At 34.9% G+C, this 17,828-nt stretch overlaps 1 protein-coding gene across 3 annotated transcripts in view; it reads right to left on the bottom strand.

Moving 5' to 3' along the window:
• Positions 1–17,828, bottom strand: part of sif (guanine nucleotide exchange factor still life) — a 376,406-nt gene that overhangs the window by 40,347 nt on the left and 318,231 nt on the right. For all 3 annotated transcript variants that reach the window (XM_017637645.1, XM_017637652.1, XM_017637660.1), the window contains exon 14: positions 11,341–11,449. In XM_017637645.1, coding sequence (XP_017493134.1) covers positions 11,341–11,449 — 109 coding nt within the window. The remainder of the gene's footprint in view (positions 1–11,340; positions 11,450–17,828) is intronic.

Below are 17,828 nucleotides of genomic sequence, written 5' to 3'. Positions count from 1 at the left end.
TTAGCAATTATAAAGTGTAATTTTTGTCTTGTTTATATTTATTAAAATATCTGGTCTATTTTGTCTAGTAGACAGTAGTAGTAGTAGTAGTAGAGTAGTAGTAGTAGTAGAGTAGTAGTAGTAGAGTAGTAAAGTTATAAGAAAAAAAAAACATATTGCTTAAGTGAACAAAAATCTCAATCAGTTTTAGTTGAATAAAATTCGACTGAGTTTTGTTGCTTCTATTTTGTATAAATTTCGTACTACTGAAGTACCGCTGTGCGTCCTACTGGTTTATGTCGCCTTGGAATTGGAGAAGGTTTTTCGCAAGAAGCTTCTTCACGGCAGTAATATACTCAGAGGAAGAGTGGAAGAGCCCTTTTAAGGAAAGAGCGCTGTTAGATTTTTTTTTGGATGTTCATCGGGCCAGAAATCGATACGGTATCCCATCGGGTGGACTTATGCGCCTCTAACCATTCAGACTCAGTACACAAAACATACTACTTTTGTTTAAATTTCGCTTTGACTTTTTTGGTAATGCGGCAGACTGTGAAGGAGAATATTTATAGTATTTGTACACACGATGGTACAGATACCAGCGTCAATATTGCCTTAGTTATGTAATATTTCCTATTGCGTATTTAATCTTTTTAATAACATTCTCACATCCTTTGAATTTAACAAAACAAGCTGTGGCAGTAAAGTATCAGACAATTTTGTAAGGCATTGAATGACTTCGAAAATACTGCAGCCATTAAATTTCTGCCGCTTCTTAATACAATGGCACTTATTTGAAAGTTACAAAGGCATACATACATATGTATGTAAATATATGTACATATGTATTTGAAATCTACAGGTTCTGTGTATAAGTGCAACACTAACTACATCTCTGATGTTGCACAACTAAATGAGCTGTATGTATATTAAAATAAATTAGTACTCGCACTCGTGTACATCAATGAATTCGTATGATAGCCAACTACTACAACAAACAAATGCATATATTGCATCCTGAAACGAAAACATTATTTATTTAGTGAGAATGTTGAATTAATGTATATTAGGTTTATAATATATGTTTATGTTGCTAAAATTACAAAATTAAATTAAAATTTTACATATTTTGAGTAGGACGTCAGTGTTCTGTGTAAAGAATTGGCTAAAAATGTCACATCTGATTGATTGACTCCCTACTTTTTCACACTAGCGGCACCTACATACATACATATCTGAGCAAATCTCACAAGTTTTTTAGTGTCACTTCCTTCTCTTTCCACAAAAAAAACCGTTAAAATTTCTTTCCAGATCCAAAAACAAGTAAAATAAAAAATAAATCAAGCATTTGTTTGAAAAATTTTAGCCTTAAAATGTTTATTTAGGCGAAAAAGTACCGAAATCACTAATTTTCTCATTGTAACTCGAAAAATCATAATTGGTTTTTAGTAACTTTTGGAAGTTTTCCAACACAATATTCATATTAGAGGCAATGGACGTTGGCATCAAGTGCAATATATTTGAGAAGTTTCAAGAGTGTGCCACAAAAAAAAAATGACAACATGCAGAATATTTGTCGCAACTGTTTTGCAAATTTTGGAATTTTATGATTTTTTAATTTTAATAATTTAAGATATTTCAAAATGTTAAAAATAAACGATAGAAATATCACTCCTGCCAAAGCGAACGAATCTAGTGTAATAAAACTAGTGTGCCACAAAATTAAAAAAAATTTACATTGAATAAAATATGACTAAGATTTTTGCAATTTTTATTAGCACGCCCGAAATTCATTCTAAAAGTGTTATACACATAAAGAAAGTAATAAATATGTGCATAAGGAATACTGTGTAAAAATCTTCCACGCCAATATTTAGGTACTTTTAAATTTTATGACTTTTAAGTTGAGAGAACTACGGGTATATGAGCACGAGTTGTTATTTTTACTTTTTTTAGTTATCTTTCTTAAGTTTTCACTTAAAAACAATTTCACGGTGGAATCTTGTTGTTTACACAAAACAGAAGAAAATGCATTGTCTCAGATAATTGCGCCACCATTTGCGACCAAAACATACTTTTGTCGAAAAATATGACTCGTGAAATTTGCTTATATCCGCACCCACGTAAACCGCACGCTTTACAATTCGCATCAAGTCATACAGGGGTACATACATACATCCCCCAATATGACCAGAGAGAGATTTGAACAAGAATCACATGGCTCGCAACTATTTAGTTACATCATTCCCCCTTACCTCCACTGAAGTCACCGTCGGAAATGAATGGGTGAATATTTTATTTAATGAAGGCTGCGTAGCATTGTGGGGCTACTGATAACCTAAGCATATGTATATTACCCTGAATACCGTGAGATTAAGCTAGGCATATGCTCTCAGCGAGCAAAAAAGGTTTGGGAGAACTTTTTAAGACCAGCTCGCTACTGTTGGATCTAAAATTGAGGAAAACGATTCAGTTACTCAGTATTTTTTAGTTCCCTATGCACTGGGCATTATGAGCTCTACCGGTCGGTGGCGGAATCCCTTAAAAGGGGAATAACCTATGATCATCAATTGAGTTGTTGATCGTATGGAGCCAACAGGTGGCTATTATAGGCATGCCTTCTGTAGGTAGCACATGGTATAACTATTTAAAACACTACCATTGGCTGGAAATGTTTTTGTCGCGGATTCGCATGAAGTTTGTCTCTCTGAAAAGTTTCTAGGCTAAGGGGTAAAACAGACGAAACAGATGACTTTCCGTGAAAATTTTTATTGATCTTTATAAGAATATCTTTTAAAAATCATTGAATACATACATATTTGATAATTAGAGTTGATTACATTTGAGAAGCAGTTCATGCATATTGTAATGCACTGTATTATCTGAAGTCGATTCTGGAGTTGATAGCGTAGTCGTGTATTCGTAGTTTCGCTGCTGGGCTATCATAAGATTTTATGCCCTTACAACTCTGTTTTTTATTTTGTTGTAAAAATAATAATATAAATGGCAATACGCAGAGGTTCTAGCATTTTGTAATCAAATGCAATTTGTTACAGGAGAAAGTTACTTCAGCGATTTCACAGAAAACCGTATGCCAAAATACACTTACAAGAACATGGAAAATAATTTTTTAACTACACTATGTAACGATTTTCATAAGACACATAAGAAGCTTGGATATAATAAATACATATATATATGTATACCTACATTCACCGCAAATATGGACATGCATGCATATGTAGGTACTCCACAAAATGTGCACTTACTGAAATTCCTATGTCTACATACATACATATTTATATTGAAAAAAACATACAAACAGCCACATGTGGGTTCATAAAAAAATGTTACTAAAAGCATGTTGCAAATATATATTTTTTTAATTGTCTTGCAATTACTTGCATCGAAGTGGCACTTAAAAATGCATTGTTATGTCGTAAATTTGTGGAACAAGCATACACTTGTCCACTTGTGCTCCCACATGCCATACTGAGCGAAAGCGACTTTAAACCCTCGAGAAGCCTATGCTACGCATGAGTAATTTAAAAATGCACTTGCTCACAGGGGGGAGAAAGGCAGCCTTACAGATGCTTCCAAGCGCATACATACATAAGTATTTTCAGTTGGCATACAATTGTCAACGTAACTGCTTTAATTTAACAATATTTCATGAATAATGACTTCGAATTGCTTAAAGCAGTAGTAATATTTAAATAATATTATTTTTTAATGGCTTTCCCATATTTTAGAAGCCAACTCATTTTACAAAACTATTCATACATGGCTAATTTTATACTCAAATCATAAAAATTTTACCTAAAGGGTTCTACATTATAATAAGGTAAGTAAAAAATTTAAGTTTAACGGGGTTATTGTAAAGAAATAATGTATAATTGGCTATGTGCAGGGTATAAGAGAACACCCAACTCTCCTCGTCAATCTGGAGCATTGATCATGCTAAAGTACATAGAATGTATGTCAAAGTCACAATGTAGCGAACAAAGGTGGCGCATTCCGCAAACCCCTACTTTGGTTTTGACGACTTTGACAGTTCTCAAGTAAAAGTAAACAGCTTTAAGTGCACTGCAATTCACTAATACTTTCACAAAATACACATTTTTTCTTTATTTGGTTTTCTAATAATTTTTATAAATCATATATTTTTCCAATTTTGCACAATTAAACCACGTTTTCTTTCGAAAAATGAATATTAAGAAAATTGACTGTTTGGCAGTTTCTTTTCGGCTTTGTTGTTTGTGCACGAGAAATGTCATCGCGTAAAAGTAAAGGATGTTTTTTTTAGACATGGTGTTTCCAAGAAGAAATAACACGCATATAGTTTAATGTTATGGCCAAGTATTTAGCTTTGTTATAAAGATAAGGGTTATATAAATGATTTCGGCAAAGTGACCGCCGCGGCTGGCTCGAATAAATTCCAGCCAAGGGGCCCAATTTTCAACCACTTTTTACAGCAATTGCGGCCGTATGTCAGCAATTACGCACCGAATATTCTCTTCCAAGGCGTCAATCGGCTCGGGATTATCTGCATAGACAAGCGACTTCACATTACCCCACAAAAAATAGTCCAGCGGTGTTAAATCGCATGATCTTGGAGGCCCCGCCACAGGCCTACGACTGACTGCATGACTGTATGGCAAAGGTTGTCCACATCAACATCCTCCAATTTACGAGCGAAAAAGCCATTAATTATGGTTCTATAGCCATCTCCATTTACTGTAACATTATGGCCGGCTTAATTTTTGAAGAAATGTGGACCAATAATTCCCTATGCACATAGAGCACACCAAACAGTGACTTTTTGAGGATGTAACGGCGTCTCAGCAATGGCTAGTGGATTATCATTATCATCATCCAAATGTGAAAATCGCTGAACAAAATTTCCTTGTGAAAATCGGGATCGGTGGCCATCTCGTTTTGGGCCCATTCACCGAACGTGCGACGCCCTTGATGGTCGTTCGGCTTCAATTCTTGCACGAGTGGGATTTTGTGAGCCCGCAAACCAAGAATCTTCTATAAAGTTGCGCGCGATGGCGGATGGACTCATTATTCGATACTCTGCTCCACACGTCGCACGCAATAGCATCTTCGGTGCGCACTGTACGGCATCTTTGAGGATGCGCATTATCCACTAGAGTAAACGTGGTGCGAAACCTATCCATGGTTGTTCAAATTACCGACTCTCCTGGGCGATTATGCCGACCGAATATTGGACGCAGCGCGCGATGAGTCGCACGAACCGAACCATTATTTTGGTAATAAATTTGCATGATTTGCAAACGTTGTTCGGGAGTTGGTCTGTTCATTATGAAATGGCAAACCAAACTGAGTATAAATCAAGTAACAGCTGTCAAAAATACAAAAACCGAAAAAAAAGTTGCCTCATTGAAAACCACACGTCTAAAAAACACCCTTTAAATCCATTACTTCCATCGTGCAACATCACAGAACGATCATTTACATATTTCGGTAGAGAACGCTGCCCCTCAAGATTTTATTTTAGTATGATCAATGCTCTAGATTGGCGAGAAGAGCGAGATGATGACTGGTACCGGGTATCTATCTAATTAGTTTTTTTAGCTTTTAGTACATTACCTGCATAATTATTACTTGCTTTACAATAAAACTGTTTAACTAAAATTGTGTCTTACTTTATTTTCAAGTTTGTTTTATTTTTTTATTTATATTTATAAATATGGGGTTACCGGCTAACTATGTATTATTTAGGGGCACCTTAACGCCAATCAGTCCTCGACACGCAGTCCTCTTGACTTGGTGCCGGATTCATTCTTGAATTACGATTGCACTGTTTTCTATAGGTCAAGCTCTTTAGTTTGAAACCCATGTTAAGGGGATCGAAAAAATATATAATCCGCCATTGTTCATAATGTACTGTACTCTACTAGTGAAAACCCTTCATATTATATCCATATTGCGCGAATCGAAAAAAAGAAATATTATCCGCCATTTTGTGGCGGTGGCCATATTGGATTTACAATGATATTGTATTGTCATCACAACTAAAGGTGTGTACCGAATTTCAGATCAACATGAAATTTCAATCACTCGATTTGACCAAAAAGCAAACAATCTACCTAAATAAAGCCGATTCAAAATACATCTCTGTGATTTCAGCATCGCAGTGTTGAGTTGTAAAGCCATGTTTATGAAGCCGCACTACGTCATTCAGCCGCTTCGGGACTGCTTTCAAGCGTTTAAGCTTTTGAGATAATTTTAGGCGGTTTCTTTCAATACACACATATATTCACCAATATCTTGGACATATGTTGGTATTCAAAAAAGTCCCACATCGCATAATTTCGAAGACCGGTTGTCCGGTTGCCCCGATCGGAAAATAGCCACAATATCCATATTCGTTCAAGCTGTAGCTATGGGGTGTGGCACCGTCTGCCGATTCATTTGATTAGTGAATAGTATTTTGGGACTTATTGTAGCGAAATGTTTTATAGCAAATATCGAAAAGATAATAAAGTCTGCCTTTTTTCGACTTCGTCAGGCCCGATACATGGCAGTATGCAGTACCAGGTTCAAGCATAAGAACATCCATCACGCTACGTGGTTATTTCCAGATCGAAAAATGAGAAACCAAATCGGTCATGTTGTGGTTGGCGAAAGGCATGCTCCCAGTATGTCAACAACAAACAAAACAAAAACTCATTTCCCAAAGCTAGGACCGATTAGCTGTTGAAATTAAAGAGAAATTACCTATTTTCTTGAAAAAAAAAAATTGGTGATAGGCAATTTGCAAAGTGTCAGTGTATTGGTAAAAAAGGGTGAGAGATGCAAATTGAATCAAATTTAGAAATTTTTTGATTGTAATGCATAAAATATCTGCTTTTGTTTTTTCACACACACAAAAAAAAATTTTTTGATATGAGTTGAATCAATCCCAAATATATTTACATATTCTGCAAAAGTTTTTTATACAATACGTTAATTCTTTTATTTAAATGCCCGAATTGTTTAATCTGAAGGATTGGTGTGAATGGTTAACCAATACTGTTAACAATATTATGTGTAGTTTTAATTTTTACTGCAAATTTGTGTAGCTAAAAAACTAATGATGAACAAATTTTGGTAGTTTGGAAACTGATTTGGTAGGCATTTTGGTACCTAAAAATATTTGCAAGTGGCAACACTGCGTGCGATTAGACGTGTTAGTCGGTGGTGTATGGTGCTACGGGACGTATACGTTACATACACAAATACGGGTATATGAGCAGGAGTTGTTATTTTGACTTTTCTTTTTAGTATGTCTTTATTAAGATTTCATTTAAATACAATTTAGCAATGAAATCTTCCTCTATTTAGTTTGGTCGAAAAATTGAACAATTGCTCATATGTACATATCATGACATTTGACGCAGTGGAGTCAGAGTTTTAGCGTAAGGAACGGCATCTTTTGTAAGTATGTATGTTTTTCATTAATTGTTTATGGTATGGATATTTAATGCTACTCTCACACTTCACCATTTATTTACTCAGGCAAAGCATTGTGTGCTTTGTTTATATTTTAATGCATACTCGATTGTGATTGAAGTACAACACTTGTAAGTACACGCTGAATACGATCTGCGATAGGCAGGGCATAATGTGTGACATTGTTAGATGCGAAATATGTATATACAAACACTAGTGGGTGCCTTGTAGGGAAAACTTGACTTGCATTATACAGTACTTTCGTTGTCGTTTCTGATTAATTTCATTTTTTTCCCTCTGTGTAGTTCAAAAGCAGCGAAATGTGGTACTTTACAAAACTATGCTATTTTACTTTTCAAAACTTGAAGGCGAAAAGTCTGCTCTTTTCACTTTGAAGCAAGAAGCAAACACAATTAAAACTTCATAATTTTTTATAGAATCGGAGTACTCATTTTATATCTAAACATTTCTATTCAGTATTCGCAACTTTGCTGAATCAAAAGTAGTTTCTCTAGAACCATTTCCCCACTGGGCATAAACTCATTTTGAATTTCGATGAACATTAAACATGTGAAATTACAATGTTGCTTTACAGCAGCTGGCACAGAGCTGGAAACCGCAAAAAGAGAGATGTCGCGATAGACTTTTGGCCAAGGGAATGGCATACAAAATCCCACATTCGCATATGTATATACTAGGAATGTTAATCCCGGGATCCCGGCCTTTTTAAGGTCCCTAAAATCCCGGAATTCTTGGCAAATAATCCCGAGCTTTTCGGGATTTGTTATTTGCACTGATGGCAATAATAGAAACTCCCTTTAAATATTTTTTTTTTTTTAAATAATGAGCTAGACGTTATACATAAAACACCGCGCGATAGCAAATTTTAAACAGAAATATTAATATATTCGCGAAACGATGTGCCAAATATAGTAAAATTTCATTTTTAGTTTTTCACTATGACGTAAGTAATTCAAAAATGATTTAAAAAATTTAGAGAAATGTGAGAAATTTTATCCTTAAAATATCGCAGTATTTGTTTTTAAAAAAATTATATGTTAAGGGCTTATATAAACTCGATAACATGCTCGAATTTCATTCTTCTAACGTTGTCAGCTTAAAAATTACGTATGTAATTTTCTAAATTCTAAAGAGATTTCCTCTTGCATTTGTACCCATATTTTTATTCTACATTGCATTGAATGTTTTAAATCATTTTTGGAATCAATCATATCTTTGAATAAAATAAATCCTGACGTCAGAGAGAAAACATAAAAACGCCACTTTAAATAAAAAAGTAGGTTTCAAACCCATTCATTTATTATTTTTTTTTATGGTAGAAGCAACTTTTTCGATTTAATTTGTTGAAAAGTAATGAATACCTAAATCCCGGGACTAATCCCGGGATCGAAAATAGCTGAAAAATTAACACCCCTAGAGCGTACATTATACATATATATGTATGTATATTTATATTCTCAAAACTTTCAAAGTCTCTGACGCGTAACCGCTTAAATAATGCGCAGGAGGTGGTGGTGGTGGTGTTGTTAACAAGTATGTTTTCAGTCACACTGTAAATATTTACGTACATGTATGTGCAATCATACATATGTATGTATATACGGATATTAGTCCTCCAGTACATATACATAATCATGCACATACACATGTTATTCGTACCTGTAGTTAACTACCTCATTCAAACTTTACTAAATTCAGGTGTTTTCGTGTAAATTGGTTCGAGTTCGATTTCATTTTCCATTTAATAGGATTCTTGGAGCTACACGCATACTTTATGTATGCCACACGGAAGTACATATGTATGTATGTATATAAGGATGTAATATAGATTAAAATGCGGTTTATGCTAACAAGAAATCAAATGTATGTACATTTATACATACGATTAAAATATATGTATGTACATAAGTACATTTAAATGTAAGTACAAGTATAGATGTGTATTGCTTAAGTATTCAATACGAAAGCCTGTATAAAAGAAGCGTATACATCTTTTAAATTTAATTTTTTATTTTTTTTACTGTTTTCTGTCTGACGCCATTTTTGTTAAAGTTCAAAATGGCGGCTCCAATAAGGGGAGGATTTTTTTTTTAAATTTATCCATTTTTTTAGAATACGTTACTTGGGGGGCTACGGAGGGCGGCCAAAGAATCGAAATCGATTGCTTTCGCTTAAAACTTTACAATTAGGGGTTCTTAAGATCGCCGATTATGAGTCTGAAATTAGACTTAAATGGCGGATCCATATTGGATGTACCTACCATTTATCACGGAAAGAAAATAAAATCGAACGGGCGTGCATGGCGTATGAGTAACATGCTCATCTCGTCTGGGTAACTGGGTAATGTGACCAACTATTTCAGAGCGCAAAGAAGTACGTCCTGTACTTCTGTATGTATGCGTCAAAAATAGTATGGTGTATCAATTTAACAAATCTATTTTGTTGATTTAAGATTAAACCTTTCTTCAATAACAATTCCAAATTACTATATACAAAAGGAGCAACAGCAAAATTAACCATTAGTTCAGTGAATCGCATTTAGCTTAGATAATTTTTTATTAAAAGCAACTGTAAATATGAAGATTTTATTTATTTTCTAGTATAATTTCTTCATTACTATTACCATTAGGATGTGGCGCAAAAGAAAATTACCAAAAACTCCTGTGTAAGGTCCAAATAACATCCCATCACGAGGAGAGTGTCAAGAATGCAGAATGGGGGAACTAAATCTCTAAACGGATGATTCCAAGCTTGATAATAGGGTCGGCTATGGAGTTTTCTCTAAGGACTAGGATTATTAGTACACATGCCGTAATGAAAAATACGATAAATATCTCCCCGGATAGTCAGGCGGCCATCAAATCAAGAATACGCCTATGCAACCATCAAAGGTTGCAAAGGGATATCGGGGAGCTCTAAACGATACTAGCACCGTCTTCAAGGCCAGCTTTATATTGGATGCGGGAAATAGAGGAATCAAATTGCAGGGCTGATGAGCTAGCGAGGAAAGGCAAATTCAAGGTACGAAATTTCATGACTCCATGTGCTGCAAAATTTACACCCATGATCTCCTTCTGGCAACCCTCCTTCACTCCATTTAACCCCCTCCTTAAAGCGATGTAGTAAAGACGCAATTTTGAGTTTTTTACTTCGCCACGTTTCAGTTAAAGGGCGTGTTCATTTTCAGTAATTGGAATTTCGGGCAGAACTCTGGGCCGGTTGACGTGAATCGTCCCATATGTACATTAGACCGTAACACCTTACAAAAGTTTGCCGCACCTCTCTGAGTCTAAAGTATTTTTGTAAGGCGATTTCGAAAAAAGATATTTGTGCTTTTATTTGGGCCAAAGATATTTTTGACCGAAAGCCAGTAAATTAAAGCTGGCCAAAAATCATCAAACTTTTGCTAAGGAAGTGTTTCGATTCGAAGGCTGTTTCGATTTTTCTTTTAGCCGATCGTAAGGGCCAATCGTAAGGGCCTTTATTCATACCCTCGGCATTTGCAGTTGGATCTTTAAGTGTGATATATTGATGTTTTTGTCGCCAGGAGACAATGTTTTTCGTTTCAAAGTTCGTTGACCTAAAAAAGCCCGTTCTAGTACTTACTCACAAGAACATCGATAAATCATACATAACGACCCGATTGTTAATGCAAGTGTAAAAATACGACCTCAGGGTTCCCGAAATTTTTTTTTATACGAAATTGCCTTGCAAAACATGTATGTATATGTACGGTCTAATGCATATATCCATACATATGTATGTGTTCAAAACAGTCAAATTTGGTGTATTGATCTCTCATATGTACTTAAGAATTTCAAGATATGAACTGAAATAAGACTTCAGTACAAATATGTACAGTTACATAGCAAATTTACTTACTGGGATGCAAAACTTTCTGGGCCTTACTATGACTGGCGCAAAATGATGAGTACAGTTTGAAATGGTTGACGTAGTACAAGAATGCCGAACCGATAGCAAAGAGAACGTTCTGAAAGTAAAAACATTAAAACAAATATACATTATTATACCTGTTAATTATTATTGATTTATACAAAGTTTAGATTTGTAAACAATTCTGAGCACTTGTTAGAGACTATTAGTTTACTAAAATTTGAAATATTTACGCAATGAATGACTTCGCCGTCTCTTGACTGATGTTAGTCACTTATTCCGATTTCGTTTCTACAGAAAAATGCAGCCTTCTCTTTGCCCTCTACGCACAAACACTAAGAAGAGGGCGATGAAAAGGCAGCATTTTTTGTAGAAACGAAAACGCCATTAGTCTATAGTAAGATAATGATTCAAACCTCGCAGTTTTGGGACATAAAAGTGCTGAGGAGCATTGCCTACACTGAGAGAAATAAATATTATAATCAATTAGAAACGTAATTAAGCTTACTATAAACGTCAACGAAAATAAGTACCCAGCCAGGAAATAATCCGAATATCCGGAAAAGGAAAAAAAGTGGATGAAGTGCGGATTTTTGTCCGTTTACAGATACCGTTTTCGGATACTTTGACGATCCGTTTTCCCACTAAAGTGTGAGGCAGAAACGTATGTACAGACAAGTACCGAAAATTCGTTGTGAAACGTATACTTTTTGGCTGTTTTTAAATTATTATTTTATTAAATTTGTCTGATCGAATTTTTCGTTCAATATGCTTTCCTTCTGCACTCCAGAAATACTTCACAGATACAGTACACTTACATATTTATTATACATACTAAGCTGTGGACATACAAGCACGTGCGTGGTAAATTTTGGTATGAAAATATTATTTTTAAATACGAACATTGATTTTTAATATATATTTTTTTTTTTGCTGACGGCTTTTGCGGTCTTGCGCATGTTCTTCCACTAAAAATTCATGTTCATATGGAAAATTTTGCAAAACGCAGTCAAAAAATAAATAAATATTGAAAATCAATGCGATTTCCCTGCCGCTCAAAAATTGCACAAATTTTACTAAAATTTTATAATCCTGTTAACTACATACCTAAAATTTTTAAAAAAATTCTGGTTAAAAATCTCGACATTTAGATACAAATTTGTGGAATTCTTCTGAATTCTGTATAAAGTTTGAAAGTGCGATTTATATGATTTGTTATGATTGTTAAACCATGAAATATATTTTTATGCGAAAAAATCCCAAAAATGATTGATTGAAGAACATGGTAAATATTAAATATGAAATACCATTCATCCACTTTTGAACGCCACTATATGTATATATATGGAAAGTGAGCTAACTCAAGAATCTGATCCGGAAATACAACTGCTTATGGATCGTACAGATTCAACGCTATTAATACAAAAACATTTAGAAAATATAATCATGAACAAAAAAATATTTGCATTAACTAGCGGTAAGTGCTATGGATAGATTTCTGGAAAAAAAATCGTCTTAAAGTTTTTTTGAGGTGATCGAAGCTTTTAACGTTTTGCTCTGCACCGGAATCAGTAAAAACGCACCAACAACGCAAGTCTAAAAGTCAAACAAGGATTAGCTGTAGATAATAGGTTCTATAAAAGGCTCGGTGTACAACTGAAAAGCAGAAACTTTGCTCGACAAACTAACATCAGGCCCAGGTGCATAAATCCCTTAGTAGGACCATGAGAATTAGAAGGATCAATCTATTATCCCTTTAGACAATTCAACTCAACTCAATCCTATGAGTGGTAGCGGGAAGAAAGTAGGGCCGAGTATTCTCTACATCTCTGGAAGAGGTAACTGAAGAAGATTTTTCGTCTTATTCCAAACCAGATTACTACCTGTTGTGAAAAAAATCAAGTTTAGAGTACAGTGTACAACGTTTAAGGTAGATATACTCTTTGAACAGTTCAATGACTTACAGCTTGGGATTTTGGCAATAAAGAACTGAAAATTATTGAATCCAGAAGGGTGCTTGATAACACTTAAAAAAGGCTTAGTAATCGGTGCATATTAGGGCGGGTCAATTTGTATGGAAGATTTGTTCGACTATGCGCGTATGGTGCAGAAGGATTCTACATGTAATTCTAAGCAAATTTGCCGAAGAAACCATGGATCTAACATCAATTTGAAGTTAGAATTTTGCTGTAGTGTCGAAAACAAGTGCTTAAATTTTGTATGAAGTCATGATGTGCAGTGGAAATTTTTACATTTTCTATGAAACATATTTTCGCAATTTGCCAAACTCCAAATTGATTTTCGACCTACGGTTTCTTCGGCAAATTTACTTAGAACTACACGCGGAATCATCCTACCCTATACGTGTATAGTAAAAAAAAAATTTACCCCCCCTATTGTACATTTCTATACAAAAATGGTTTTAGGAAATAATGCACGCCGCAGTTATCCAAAGGAACTTATTTAAATTAGAACAAAGTCCTAGAATTTAAGTTCAGAAATTAGTTAATACACGTAGAAAGCAATTTAGGTAAACTCAGTGTTTACATGTACATTATTTACATGTTCATAAACATATCTACATAGTACATAGGTACATATCCAATGCACCACATCTTTAATTGTATAGACTTATTCATCAGTGTCTGTGGTTAATGTGTCGTCACATAAAAATCCCTCTCTATCCCAGGTGTCTTCTTTCACTATTCAGGTGCTTTTTCGTTACAGACTTGGAACAAAAGGTTTCAGTTTAATTAAATTCGTATTAATGACATCATTATGGCTGGCGCGCAGAAGGGTGGAGTGAAAGAAGTGACGGCGAGAGAAGCTGAAAAAAACTGCAATCACGACAGTTGAATGGTTTTGCTGTGCATATAAAGCTTTCACCGTTATTTCACCCCATCGCCAACGCTATCGTCTCTGGTGCTGTCTAATTTTTCTGCAAATTCTATTTTTCGTACAGGGATTTAATTTATTCGTTTTTGTCTTATTGTCTTTTGTTGCAATTTGGAACAGCAGTAGTTGCATGAAGTTGAAATTGAATTGGAATGAATGGAAAGCTAAGTGAAGGCGGGGTATGGGCTAACTATGTGTCAAGTAGTATGTATGTATGTACGTATACTTGTTTTAAGTATGTACATACATATGTGTGATTTTATTGTGAAAGAAGATGATGGCCACAATGAAAGGTAGGGAGTTTGATGGCCTTAATCGAGGTTATTTCATATATTGTAACTCAGTCTACGCACGTACCTAATCACGGTTCCACAATTTTAAAGCAATCGAGCTTAAATTTCGCACACAATTTAGATGTAGCGGCACAGGGATATTCATTTGAAATGGTAACACCTTGTGCGGTGGCGAGGAGTTGATAAGGGCGCATGGCTTTGGTTCTAAGTAGTTGTTCGTTCGGAGTGCAATTGGGTATACATATGTAGTCGTTGTTCTGGATATGCAGTTACAGTTGCATGGCTTAACTCAGTCCCGCTTCTTGCGTCGTCGTTCGCGCACTCTGGGCAACGTGAGCAACCCATGTACGAGATGCGGTACACCAATCCGAGTGAAGCCTTGGGTTACGGCAGAAAGAGAGCGAGCATCGGTGGGGCCACTGCGACATATTCGGTTTTGAGACCCGCCACGTAAAACCACTTTCTGTGAAGAATAGTATACTAGTCTGGACTCACTATCTTAATTTAGGGCTCATTCGTAATTTATTGGCAAATTTTGATGAAATTAAGAAATTTCGCTTAAATTTATTAACTTTCGCCGTCAACGTATTACGCAGTCGCCGCCACCAAGGCATGGTTTAAATAAACCCTAATGAGCTAAGCAGGTATTACTTGTTCCTGCCCGCTAATCCACTTGTTGCTTTTCCTTAATTTGTTTTCTATTGTAAATAAAGTCGCATTTAAGCAAACATAGAAGTAGCGAATCGAAAGCGGCTACTTGCAGTGAATTTTTAAGTACCAAAAAGACAACCATTTCCTTATTCTTCTTCTTCTTCATATTACAGGGAAGATAGTAAAAAGTCTTCCGTAAGACAAACGAAAGACAGATGGCAAGGTAGTTTGAACTAGTTTTTTTTATTCTACACTGAGTTAAAAGCTCAATAGTTTTTTTCAACCATGTTATGGTTTGATTGGAAATATTAATTAAAAATCACAGTGATCCCTTTTCAAGTTTGAATTAGGTAATACGAACTACTTTTTGGTAGATTTTTTTCTCAGTGTAGCACAAAAGTCTTAGAAGAAAAGCTCTCTCATTCACCACTCGTGGTGAAAAGTATTTTAAGAGAAAGCACTTGCATATCATTTAGCTCGCGTCATAGTCGCAAAGGCCGAGTGGGAAAAGCACAGGAATGCCAATCGAGTTATCCTAGTTCAAGTCCTGGCGCAGCGGAGTTTTTCATATATTTTTTAATTTAAAATGGTTTCTTTTTTAATTTAAATTAACAACAAATTTTTCAGATTTTTTATTTTTGAAAAGAAGGTATCTATTTTTTAATTTACTTTTTAAAAAGTAATTTTATGTATTAATTTTCTTTTGGGTCGTTTCATGTAAAAGAGGGAAACGACATTAATCTAAAAATATTAGAGTCCGACCGATTAGTCAGCCGATGCCGAGGCTGGTATCGTCCAAAAGAATCGGCATCCGCCGTTTTTCGCCGACTCTTGAATGAGGTAATGTTGTTTAGTTATTTGATTATGTTTTGTTATTATAAAAGTTTATAAGAGCATTTGTTCTTTAAATGAATTTACATTCAGGATTTAATCGGCCGAAGCCAATTCTTTGGCTTAAAGTCATTTATCACTTAAATTGCTTTCGTGAAATTGGCTGTAAACAAAATATTATATTAGCGTTAATGTACATTACCAGCGTTAACTTGGAAGGTTTAGGATAAATAATTGTCGAATATTTTCCCAACATTGACTCTGAGGATGACTTCAGCTGGATAACAAACCCGTTTTCATGTGGCCCGAAAAGTAAACCTACTGACATGACCAATTAAGCTTTTGAAAACCTTCTGGACATCAGTGCAGACAGCACTTTGATGATTAAATACTACGAAGGGAGCCAAGAGAGTTCTGGATGCAAGTTNGGTTTAAAAATTGACAGGAACTTTATTGACAAGTTACAAACTTTTTATTATCAGCACAGAATAGACCTGTAAGTGAAACACACTCATTTATAAACCCATTTTGGCAATTTTCTTGCTTTACTAGCCTAATATTTTTAAGCATTTATTATTTTTTATTCATATACTTAATTCTAAAGTATATAAGACATTAAAAAAAAGGTCTGATTATTCTAAATTTACATCAGAAATTAACAGCAATAATTCAGCACTTAAATTTTTGCATTTCGAAATTTTCTTTCCATTAAATTTATTAAAAGTTAATTTCAGTTTCTTTATGTCAACAAGGAATTCCGGTTTAGGTTTTGTTAGACCACCATTTGAAATTTGGTATATCCATGTATATGAGTGGAAGATTTTCTCTTCATATTCGGTTTAATAATTCCTGCACTTGGGAACAAACGCATCCGCTTAGAAATACCCGGCTGCGATGGGCAACAAATAAAGTCACTGGCACTAAAATGGTCTTCGCGCGCACGTGAAGAGTCTCCAAATGAAGTATTGATACTTCGGAGTTATTAAATAACGCACAAGTTTGTTGTCCTGGCTCTTGTCAAACACAACATACCGCCCGTAATTCCTTTTCATTTTATTATGTATTTAAAATCAGTCGCTTAGCTCAGAATTGAAAATTTATATTAAAAAAATTAAAATTTTTAATAGTATAGGGTTAAGAGTTGACATTTTAGTCGCAGTTCAAAAGAGAGAAATATCGAAATCACTTCTACCTTGTTATGCCTTGGTTTTCGCTCACAAACGCCTCTTTCGACAGTCGGAAGTTTTTAATAAACAAATTTCTTAAATGTATTTTATGTCAAAATATATTCGAAAGACTACACTTAAACCCTCTTAGGGCCAATTTCACAGTGCGTAGTTAACTCAGAATCGACAGTTAACTAGACATTTTCAGTAAAAAATTCTGTAGTTAACTCCCGATTCTGAGTTAACTACGCATTGTGAAATTGGCCCTTAAACATTTTCTACTCCTAGCCAGTTTACCAAGCTCTCTCCTCTCACGAATCGTTGAACCAGAACTCCGTTTTATGTATAAGCACACTTTTGAGTTTGCTCGATTTGTAAACCAAACTTCTCAGCGGTGAAAAATATACTATTGTAAACAACCTAACCGAGCGAAATTCACAATAGCGCTATTCTTCATCGAATGAGCGTCATAATACCAAATGAAAATTCGTTCGATCAGCACCTGCGAGCACAGTCGAATGCAACTCATAATAGTAAAAAGCTTTCAAGTTAGTTGTCAGAATAGACAATTGTCTTACGAAAGACTGTGGTGAGTTGAAAGACAGTTTCAAAATTGTCCTGAACTAATTATTTAAACTTT

This window comes from Rhagoletis zephyria, unplaced genomic scaffold (assembly GCF_001687245.7).
Source record: "Rhagoletis zephyria isolate East Lansing unplaced genomic scaffold, Rhagoletis_zephyria_1.1 Rzeph_scaffold_00133, whole genome shotgun sequence".
Taxonomy (NCBI): domain Eukaryota; kingdom Metazoa; phylum Arthropoda; class Insecta; order Diptera; family Tephritidae; genus Rhagoletis; species Rhagoletis zephyria.
The sequence above is the reverse complement of the archived record's forward strand: the minus strand, read 5'-3'. Positions and strand labels throughout refer to the sequence as shown.